General features: G+C 33.7%; 1 protein-coding gene and 1 long non-coding RNA gene across 2 annotated transcripts; one reads left to right on the plus strand and one right to left on the minus strand.

Annotated features, from left to right (window-relative positions):
- Positions 1-4184: 4184 nt before the first annotated feature.
- LOC107062529 (uncharacterized) lies at positions 4185-6437 on the plus strand. Its single transcript, XR_001474686.1, has 4 exons — positions 4185-4336; positions 4575-4693; positions 5240-5393; positions 5889-6437. It is a non-coding gene; the product is annotated as an uncharacterized lncRNA (long non-coding RNA).
- Positions 6438-7130: 693 nt separating this feature from the next.
- On the minus strand, positions 7131-11445 carry LOC102580993 (U1 small nuclear ribonucleoprotein C-like). The gene is made up of 5 exons (XM_015313233.1): positions 11267-11445; positions 11129-11171; positions 8330-8371; positions 7965-8232; positions 7131-7640 (listed from the first exon to the last, which is right to left on the minus strand). The coding sequence occupies exons 1-5, from the start codon at positions 11272-11274 to the stop codon at positions 7411-7413; spliced, it is 591 nt and encodes a 196-aa protein (XP_015168719.1). The 5' UTR covers positions 11275-11445; the 3' UTR covers positions 7131-7410.
- Between the last annotated feature and the right edge of the window lie 313 nt (positions 11446-11758).

Below are 11758 nucleotides of genomic sequence, written 5' to 3' on the forward strand. Positions count from 1 at the left end.
AGTAATACATAATTTAGGTGCGTATTGATCGGTTCGATTTTGAAGTTTATCGATTTGACTTATTGGTTATCGATTTGTAGAGATGTTAAATCGTTGTAGAACCATTGAGATATTGACTTATTGGTTATTGATTGTTATCGATTTAACCGTTAAGATTTGACACAAAAAATTAATTAAAAATCACTTAAAACAAGGTGACAAACCAAATGAACCATGCACATGAGTTCACAAGTTACATCTTTCTCAAAACAAACACTTTTACATTGTAGAATAACCAAGAGTTTGGGACAACCAGAAATAAAAGTAGGAAACCAAACTCTTAAGTCAAGGACTTTATGTACAAAATGGTATAAATATAATTATTTAATTTACTATCGGGTGGGGGGAGAGTTGAAGGTTTTAAAAATAATAAGAAAACGTGTTACCAAAAATAAAAAGTTATGAGAACGCAAATTCAAGGCCAGACCTACTTAAGTGTGTATATATAATATATACACATTTGGTCTAGTCAATATTGATATGTGTTTCCCAAAGTAAACTAATGAGTAATACATAATTTAGGTGCGTATTGATCGGTTCGATTTTGAAGTTTATCGATTTGACTTATTGGTTATCGATTTGTAGAGATGTTAAATCGTTGTAGAACCATTGAGATATTGACTTATTGGTTATTGATTGTTATCGATTTAACCGTTAAGATTTGACACAAAAAATTAATTAAAAATCACTTAAAACAAGGTGACAAACCAAATGAACCATGCACATGAGTTCACAAGTTACATCTTTCTCAAAACAAACACTTTTACATTGTAGAATAACCAAGAGTTTGGGACAACCAGAAATAAAAGTAGGAAACCAAACTCTTAAGTCAAGGACTTTATGTACAAAATGGTATAAATATAATTATTTAATTTACTATCGGGTGGGGGGAGAGTTGAAGGTTTTAAAAATAATAAGAAAACGTGTTACCAAAAATAAAAAGTCATGAGAACGCAAATTCAAGGCCAGACCTACTTAAGTGTGTGTATATAGTATATATACATTTGGTTTAGTCAATATTGCTATGTGTTTCTCAAATTAAACTAATGAGTAATACATAATTTAGGTGTAGGGCTGCGTATCGATCGGTTCGATTTTGAGGTTTATCGATTTGACTTATTGATTATCGGTTTGTAGAGATGCTAAACTGTTGTAGAACCATTAAGATATTGACTTATCGGTTATTGATCGTTATCGGTTCGATTATCGGTTTAACCGTTAAGATTTGACAAAAAAAATAATTAAAAGTCACTTAAAACAAGGTGACAAATCAAATGAACCATGCACATGAGTTCACAAGTTACATTTTTCTCAAAAACAAATACTTTTACATTGTATAATAACCAAGAGTTTGGGACAACCAGAAATAAAAGTAGGAAACCAAACTCTTAAGTCAAGGACTTTATGTACAAAATGGTATAAATATAATTATTTAATTTACTATCGGGTGGGGGGAGAGTTGAAGGTTTTAAAAATAATAAGAAAACGTGTTACCAAAAATAAAAAGTCATGAGAACGCAAATTCAAGGCCAGACCTACTTAAGTGTGTGTATATAGTATATATACATTTGGTTTAGTCAATATTGCTATGTGTTTCTCAAATTAAACTAATGAGTAATACATAATTTAGGTGTAAAATAAAAAGGATAAAAAATCGATTTTGAAAATAAATAAAAAAATAAAAAAGGAAAATAAATCTATTTTGAAGAAAAAAACGGAAATAGGTGTATTAATAAAATTTGAATTGATTGATGATAATTATTAATTAACATGAATTTAGGAGATTCAAACTAATTAGGAATATTTAGTTTCCTTAATTCACTCTAATATGTTGAAATTAATTTAAAAAATATGATTTTATCCATTTTCATCTATGTTACTCTCTCTTCGGGTTTTTTTTCCAGAATTGTTGTCACTGACGATTAAATCAAGTTTTTTTTTGTTTGAAAAATCTTTATTTTGTTGTGATGGACAACTGCTTATCTATATTAATTAAACATGGTGGTAGATGAGATCCTTCAGGTTGAATAAATGTTGGTATGAATAATTGGATGTCAACTATATACAGTTTGGATACCAATTATATGGTGTTCATTTTTATCTCCAACTAAATATCAAAACTAAACTGTTTATGTATCCAATTGTTATGTAGTTTGTATATAACTGATATCCAGAAATTTGTATCCAATTGATATGCAGTCTGTATATAACTAGTATCTTGAAATTATGAGAGTCAATCTGTAATTCATATGTAGTTGCTAACTGACTTGAATAAAACAATGCATATTCTATATCATTCAATACTTAAAACTGTATAAAAACAAATATATATCGTTCAAAAGTTAAAAAGACATGAAATACTAAAGAGTCTAAGTTGCAATCAACTATCTCAAATTTGATCTCCGTAATCTTGGTGTAGGATAATTGCTGGTATCTGGAGCATGTTCTTTTGCTATGCGGGATCCATCAAATTTGCTAGCAACAATCCCAGTTACTTCACTCTCACTGATCGCGCCATCATCATTCTTTGTTTTTCCGCATTGCCATCAACCTAGTTGGAGAAATTGAAAAAGAAACCTTCTTATTATAAAAAAAATAAATAGGTATTATAAGAAAATATCAAATTCATACCAACATTAGTCATAATTTATACACACAAAAAAAAGGATGATTTAACAAACTACAATCAATTCACATAATTGGACCATTGATATCACACCATTTTCTGATAAAAATAATACACAACTTAAGTCAGCTTTCATACCAACAATAAATCAATTTCATACCAATGTTAAAACACATTTCATACCATATTCATAAATCGTATATTAAGTCAGCTTTCATACCAATAATATGCATAATATAACAATTTTAACAAAAAAATCTACTAAATTGATTTAACCATATCCCATGTAGTAAAAAACCCAATTAACTTTTGGAGGACAACACACACTCAACAGTACTTTTCAAGAGTTCAAACAACATAAAGTTTCAAGAATATCTTTACCTCCTATAATAAACTCCAATCTACACTACACATGGCCATAAATCTCCCAAAAACATTAGCAAAATCAATAAAGATTCGATTTTTTACCATTCCCCACGTAGTAAGAACTCAAATAAGCAAAACCCAGAAAGGATCAACCTCAAAACATCTCTGATTCACCTCCATGAAAATGGTAAAATAAACTTTCTTGCAATACAATTATCAAACGGGGTTTCTCCAAAATACTAAAATTATTGAAAATTGCAACTTAGAGATCTGTCCTTTTGTTTTGATTGTATGGAGAATATATTTCTCCTAATCAGTTTTTAGATGTTGAAAAACCGGCTTCAATGGAGTATGGATGAAAGAGATGAAAGATGAATTTCTGTTTTTTTAACGTGGAATTGACGTGGGGTGAGGGATTTAGATGGAGTGGGTGTGACTTGTAACTGTAAAAAAGGAACAATAATCAATGTAAATCCCTATAATTGTGTAAGAGATAATTATGGGGTATTCTTTATTTAAATAATTTAATAATAATATAAAATTATAAAAAATAACTTATTTAATAAAGTAAAATTTAATTAATTTATAAATAATTAGTGATATGTTATAACCCGTAATTAAACTGTTAGAAGCAAGAATTTTTTAAAAGTAGATTTAAAACCTGTAATATTGACTCTTAAATGTGTATATGGGGTGATTTTTCCTAAAAATAGCAAGAGTCTAAACTCAGAATCTGGGTATATGAGGTGATTTTTCCTTATTTAATTTACTATCGGGTTATCAGTTAACCCGTTAAGAAAAAAACCTAAAACCGTTAAGAATCGATAAGCCGATAACAAAAAATCAAAATCGTTATCAAAACCGCTAAACCAATAACCCATTACGGATAAACCAATAACTTTTTTCGGTTTGAATTATCGGTTTCGATTCGGTTTTGAACAACCCTATTTAGGTGTGTTTCTCACACTAGCAATAATTTAAATATAAAATAAAAAAAAAGGATAATTTAAATATATTTTTGACATTTAACTCTAAATTAGAATGAGTGAATTGCCGTTTATTATTATTATTATTATTATTATTATTGATAATTGAGTTTTTTTAGGTAAGGAATTTTGATTTTAAATCTAATTTTCTCATAAAATGATATAGGGGTCCGTAGACCCAAATATTGGGCCGTAATCGGTCCCGACCCGCTCCATTGATAGGCTGGTGGCACAAACAGCAAACCTATGGATTCATTGAAGTGAAGAAATCAAGAAAACGGAGAAGAAGCAGTAGAATCAGTATTGCTTGGGCTAATAGGTAAAATTAATCTAACTATGATGATTGATGAATCAGTTGAATATGAATAATGAGGATTTACACATTGTATTTGAGATTAAGTATAGTTGATTGATTGAGTTAACCTCAATTGGATCAACAATTTTAATTTTTGGTGCTTTTTGTTTCGAGTTGATTTACATATGGTAGTAGCTTCGAGTCTACTATTAGCTTTCCCCGACTGTTGCTCGGTTCTTGAAAATTCTCTTTTGATTTGCAGGAATTGAAGCAGTGTTACAAGGGTAAAAATGAAATTCTGGGATTGGTATTTGAAAATTGCTGTTGTTTCGGCCATGATTGGAGGTTCCATGGAGTTTTTCATGATTAAGACTGGATTTTGTATGAAAACTACTCTTTTTTTCTCTCGTCTTTACTTTTCTACTTCTTTCTGTTCTCTCATGTATGCCTTAACCCATTTTTCATTTCTGAGAAAGATAAAGGAAGATTGAATCTTTATTTCATTAAAAATGAATGAAAAATGAGAGATTTGCAATGCCTTTCATTTTGGAAATATTTTGATTTTCTTTTTTTATCATATAATGTATTCTAGAGGACTTGTGGAATGAAATGGACCTGAATTCAGTTGAAGGGATACAGATGATTCATATAGCTAATAGCTGATACCTACTGGTTTCTGAATGAGGTCTAGTTATTGATTGATTTCATAGTTTATACTTCTAGAGATTGATTGCGATTATCCCCTACAATTTAGAGATAACTGTCACTGAACTTCAGAGCTGACTAATAGTAGAAACCTAATTTTGCTCATACTTTCTCCCCTTGTGTGTGTCCGTGCTAATGATAACAGTTTAATATTACGATATCAGCATTTTAGAGGTTTTCTCAAGTGTGTATGCTGCTTATCTTGGTAGCAATTTGTATCAGATGATAAGGTTACTGTTCTAGAAGCGGAAAAGAGAGCCTGGGAGAATTCTCCTGAAGCCAAGGCTGTCAGAGACGCTCTTAATCCATGGAGACATCAGGATGCAGAAGCAAGAAAGGATTCTTAGTTCTGTCACTTCGGTTAGAGAATTATAAGGTAATTACTAGCTGCTAAACTCTGCTGAGAACTTAACAAGTAAATTAAGTCCTTTCTAATTTCTATTACTGAATTTTAAGCTAAGTCCTCATTGCAAAAACAATGAGATTTATCCAACCAAAGAATGGAAAACAGGAAAATTGCCAAGGTGTCTCAATTTAGTCAAATGAACTCGTTTTGTCACCACAATATTCTATTGGTTCACAACAAAAAATAACAGGAGTTTTGGATATGTATCTCTTTAATTGGTTTTTGCCTCCCTTCTTAAATATGGATAATCCCTTAAAGAATAACCACAAGTGGTATGCTAAAGTTGCTGTAATGGAGAGGTCAAGCAACTATTTAGCAGTTAGCGATGAAACTTATCTGTTGGCAATGATGAGAAGGAAGAGATGTTTTATAGATTGCTTAGGACACATTTGACCTGTGTGAACATTATGACACACAGTGGGACTATTCTTGATGTTATATTGATGCAATTATGTCTCTTTACAGGCGACTCAGGGATTGGCTTTGAAGGAAAATTGTCCTGACGTAGTGCTATTTTGAGCTTGCTCCTATTGATATTTCTCATTGATGTTTATTGAAGAGTGTGTTACAACTTACAACTGATTGTTTCATCAGCTTGGTGGTCGCTTCACTTAGCATGTGATGAACAAGTTCTGTGAAGGCAATTGGGCATATATCAAATTGTAAAACTTGTGGAACCCTACTTGTTATTTTCCTTGCTCTCTCAAGATTAGTACTTTGCTTTCCTAGATCTGCATGGTTAAGAGAAGCAATCAGTTGCACCTCTGAGAAAAATAGTGGACTCTGAATCTGACCGCACTTTCCTCAGGTCGAACGGCTATCGATCCTGGCCCGATGAGAAAAGGGTTGAACTCATACTTGCCTTAACCTAATCTACTTGGATCCCGGATTCCATTCCATAGCCATTTGACAATATGTAGTTATTCCACTAATGTTTGTTTCTCTCCCATTCATTTGTGTGAGAGAGGGTTGATTTATACCTTTGCTCCTCTCATAGTTCCTTAAAATGCTGAACCACAGAAGACTATTCTCGCGGTCTTCCTCATTTTATACGGCGTTCACCTCTTAGTAGATGTACATTGTGTTTAAAGTGATAGCCTTTATGACAATAGAGTAGAAGAACTTAAGCTCTAATTAGAGTAATGCACCTTTGTTGCACTCAATTTTTACAATCTTAGTTGGATAATTAGCTCACTGATGAATAAGGCTTTTCACTGTGTTCCAGTCTGGCATAGCTCCTTGTATGTTACAAAGAAGTCTCCAAGTAGTTGAAGTAACTAGTGAAAGTGTACTTTGAATTGTGCCGTTCAATTGTTGGAGATGGTTCACCTCAGTCCTCAGAGGTGGGTCTACCTGGAGTGTGAAGTATTAATTAATTGAACTAATCGTCTGTTGCTTATATTATAGATACACGTGTGAACAATTCATTTAGAATTATAAACATTAGTAATAAGTTTACAACCTATATTTTCAAAAAATTCACCTGTGTTGGTCCTTGAATTGGTTAGCTATGTGGTGTTAATTAAGGATAGAGAATGCATGAATGTGAGTCACATTACGTGACCATTACTCATCTCCTCTGTTCTTGATAACGATATAGTTTGACAAATCCTAAACTAATAGATTCCTGTGAACGATAAGACGAAGGAAAACCTTTAAGGCTCCATTTCAAACAATCGGTGCAACTAAGGGTTATCGGCAGAATAGTTTAGTACTGAGAAGAAGTCCGAGTTCCCTTTTTTGAGATTTAAGGTACAATACATGAGAACCAGCAAATACTCATTAAATCAGATCAAGGACATGATATTCTTCCTAGAATAAACTCCAGAAGCAAAAGTTCTCTCTTCTCTACAATTATCAGAACTTGATGATGTTCAGTACCGGTACTCATTAAGAAGCCATTGTTCTTTTGCCATTTCATCCAAAACCATAATATCCTACTGAGAATACAGAAGATGGTCAAAATATCACTGGCTTGAGCACAAACTTAGCTGGTTGTTGTCTCATTAGCAGAAGAGGCAGCAATTCCATTGGGATTTGGCTGGTACATTGATTGCGTAGCAGGAAAAGGGGCGCTGCCTAGACTAGGTGGAGGGGCTCCACCCGGAACACCTACAAGGGGGTTCAGTGCAGGAGGAGCTGGAAAAACATTGGGTTGCATCGGCAAGGATGCAACAGGTGGCATCTGCCCTGCAGTTGGAGGAACCGCAGAATAACCTAAAAAGGGCATCAAGAAGTTAAGATCAGAGTAATCTTGTTTCCACTTGATTGTTCATTAACCTGCAGCAAGTGTAACAAACTATCTACAACACTTTTATTGACACCAATCATTAACTTCCGGAACTAACGAAAATGCCTCAACCTAAACTGTGGGGGTGGGGCGTGCTTCAAAACAGTAAGTCCATCATAAAATACCTGCAGAAGGATATTATCCCACTCAATGTACAAAATGAAAAAGACAGAAACAGCCTGATAAACATAGATACCAACACGTGGCAGAAAATATTGAGGGATCACCAAACAATTCACATGGATTGGTACCTGGAGCACCAAGAACTGGAACTGGCAAAATGGGAGGCCTGGCACCTGCCATTAATTGTGGGGGCATCACTCCTGGAACAGGCAGCATAGGAGGTGGCATCATAGGTAGGCGGGGTCGTTGACCAGGGAAGGCAGCAAGATGCTGATTATAAGCTGCACCTATTTGCTGGTAGGCTACTGCCTGCCCAAGCCGCTCCTTGATTTTCTGATCTATCAGAATCTGTGTTTGCTCCTCCTCAAGCTTCAGATAATAAGACCGTACATTAGCCTGAAAACAATTCCTAACGTTAGTAGAATCACAGAAAACATGACATTCATGCTAGGAGACAGGATTGTCAGAAAAGTTGCAAAATATGAACACACACCTTGTGTTTGTAACCGGCATTATGCTGTTTTCTGACAGAAGGCTGAGAATTTAAGAGAAAAAGTTTAAGAAATCAGACCTCCAAGTAGAGTTACCTTTCTCAAAAAATAAAATAAAATAAATCAGACCTCCAAGCAACAAGAAGCAGAGGACAATCTAAAACTGTTTCAGATCATTCACACAATAGAATGCACACTCCCAGAAGTTTTGTTTTGAACAGGTACAATGCACAACTCCCAGGAGTTGCAGAAAAAGATACATTTTGTGCAGCAGAATTACAAGTACCACTATAAAGTATGATGAATATTCGCATCAAGATGTTCTTGTTTATGATCAAAATAGAAAAGAAAATATTAGCATCAAGACTTGTACAGCTGATCTCAAGTCACGAATAAAATATTTCCAGTTTGGAAGATACACCATAGTATCAAGTGATTGATGTGCTGAGTTTTGATAAATAAGAGCATCATTCGGATATAGCTCAGATTTTCCACCGTGGAACAAGTTATTGCTCAAGGCTTAAGATGCTGAAAGATTCAAAACTGGATAGGTTCAACAAGATTAACTTTCCCACACATATGTTGATTCTTTGCACCTACAACTGCTCCAAAATTCTGGCTGCAACCACACTAGTTTCACCCCCACAGTCAACGCACTATGGTATTTAGTCAAGGTAGTAAATATCAAATGAGTCTTTCTTATAGTTCATTTTTTTGCACCAAGGAAATAGTCATTCAATGTTGAGAGTGAGCTTTAAACACACACTTTTTGTCCATATCAAATGAGTTCTTTTACTACTTGTCTTTTGTTACAACAACACCTCCTATTGAATTCTCAAGTTCTACAATATTATCTTTTAGGAATGTGCATTGTTCCTAGTTTAGTAGTGCCTGCCTTCTTCCCCGAAAATCAGATAAATTTAATAGTGGACACCTTCTTTGTAATTCCCCAAAAGATTTTTGGACAAACCAGCTATCAATCTTCTATTTTATTTTTTGGGAGAAATGAAGTGAACTTAGCTATCAAACTTGTACTTTGTCTTTTCTTCTTATATGAAATATGAAGTGCCTCAGAATCAGTGCAGTCAACATCATTGATTCTCTTGTATGACAACTAAATCGACCTTTCCTATGTGATTCTGTATATGTTTATGCTTGTGGTTTACAGCCTTCAAACAATCTGATTACAGGTCAATGTTACTTTCCGACCGAATCAGAAAATTTGTATATTCCTTCATTCCATTCAAAATGCTAAAAAAGGGTATTGATTCATAAGGTACTAAAATAATTTCTGGCTTATGCTGTGATTCTAGTCCTCAGCTTTAGTATCACATTTAGCACATCAGTTCCGACTAAAATCCAGCACCAGAATCACAAGGATCAAGTTTCCAATATCATCCCAATTCGCGTCTTGTCTGCAGTCACTGGTTTGACTCAAACCCCTATCTTGATTGGTTCAGCAGTAAATTGCCATTTTGATATCCAGTCTGTCATGTGTTCTACTATACATTATCTTCTAAAGAAGAAAGACCAAAACTTATTTACTAGATTTTGACATGACAAAACCTCCAAAGAAACTTGGCGGATAAATCCTTTGCTGAGTCATCACTTGAGGTGCATAGAAAGAGAAATGAAAGTTTTTTTTCTCAAAAAATTGTTATCAAGATTTAAGAGCTTTATACCGTTTCATGCTATACTGTCACATTACTTCAGCCTAGTTGGTGTAAGATGCCCACTAAAGAAGCAACTAATTATAAACTAAATAGACAGCAGTAGTAAAAGAACTATGATATAGAATGCTGTTGCATCATGTGCTACACTACGAGTTGATGATCTGCAACTTATTTGCATATATGAATAGGACAAATGGTAATCAATTATAAAGCACTTTTTGTTTACAGGCAATCCAAATAGTTCCATATTCTAATGATATTTCAGTTCTCCATCACATTGGATAATTAGCTTATATTCAACCCCTTTAATTGCAATCTGCTCTCTTCCCATTTCTAGATGGACCTCGAAAGTCCGTGTGTGGTGGAGTAATTATTTGAACAGATGCCTCATAAAACTTCATTAAATGTGGTAACTCCTTTGCCAACTCTGGAAGCATTATTTGTGGGATGAGGACTAGGGTTTCCACTGGTCCAATCAGACTCTAAGTCTAAGCCGTAATTGCTGATAACCCCAACTAGAAATTTCGTTTACGTTCAAGTCATAAAAAAACTCAGCTGTGCTTAACATTGTAAAAGATCCAACACATGATAAACATGCAATGCTTAACCTAGGACATACCATGAGACAGTTCTTGCATGTATAAATGGAAATTGAATTTTAAGTAGTAGCTATTCTTTCCATAATCTTTCCTCAGTAATGCCATGTTTCTCAAACTAAAAAGTGTTCACCTACTATACAACAATTCTCATTAGGACTATTATCTTTTCTTGTATCCTCGAAGACACTTAACACAATCCATAAGCATATATCTCAAGTCTTAACTTGGCAAATTACGCCGACTCAAACATTTTAATTTTGGACAAACAGACTAATGAATCAAAACAATAAATTTAGATTTATTTGCTAATTATATGCATTAAGTGTAGTTGGAGACTACAAACTATACTTGCCAAAAACATCAAACTACCGACCATAGGCTGTATGAAAGTTTTGATGAATTTATGAAATTAGTGTTCTAATTTCAGCATACAAATACACAATGCTACCATTAGAACAGAAGTAGAAGTGTAGAACTTATCACAATCTTAATTCACAGTGAACCTTAAAAATATAATCAGAAAACTCACCGAATCATGTGTCAAGTAAGTGTCACAATAGTCACAGTAATACCTGAAAAATCACAGAAATGATCAACGATAGAACTGAAATCGAGAAAATGAGCATAAAACCGAAAAAAAAAATAGCTGAAAAAGTATTGTGCTTACCGAGGCATTGGTTTAACAAAAGGAAAGAAGTTACTTTGCCAATGAAATTGACGAATTCTGTACAAAAGTTATTCGCCGGGAAGGTCGTCGGAGAATTGTAACTGATATGAATTCAGATTAATCGACGGCAACGAAAATGGAATTCGGATTACTACTACTGGATTGAAGCCTAGAAGGTTCTTGTAGACCGATTATTCGTCCTTTTAAGGTAAGCCCATTAGCCCAAATTTTAGTATGGAAAGGCGAACGGTTTAGCCCATTTAGTGAAGAAACTCATTGTCGGGTCCTCACTCAACTCTTTTGGGTCATTTGTTCACTCAATTTCGAAGGAGAACTTTCGCGAATAACAACTATAATAAATTTAATTATGCTCTATCGCTATAGTTTGTATATTTATGGGTTGTAGTTACAATTTAAGTTGTCTCATTTGTATAATTCACGGATGAATTTGTATAATTCGTGGATACAATTGTATAGTTAAGCTATTTTTTA

This window comes from Solanum tuberosum, unplaced genomic scaffold (assembly GCF_000226075.1).
Source record: "Solanum tuberosum cultivar DM 1-3 516 R44 unplaced genomic scaffold, SolTub_3.0 scf00239, whole genome shotgun sequence".
NCBI classification, from domain to species: domain Eukaryota; kingdom Viridiplantae; phylum Streptophyta; class Magnoliopsida; order Solanales; family Solanaceae; genus Solanum; species Solanum tuberosum.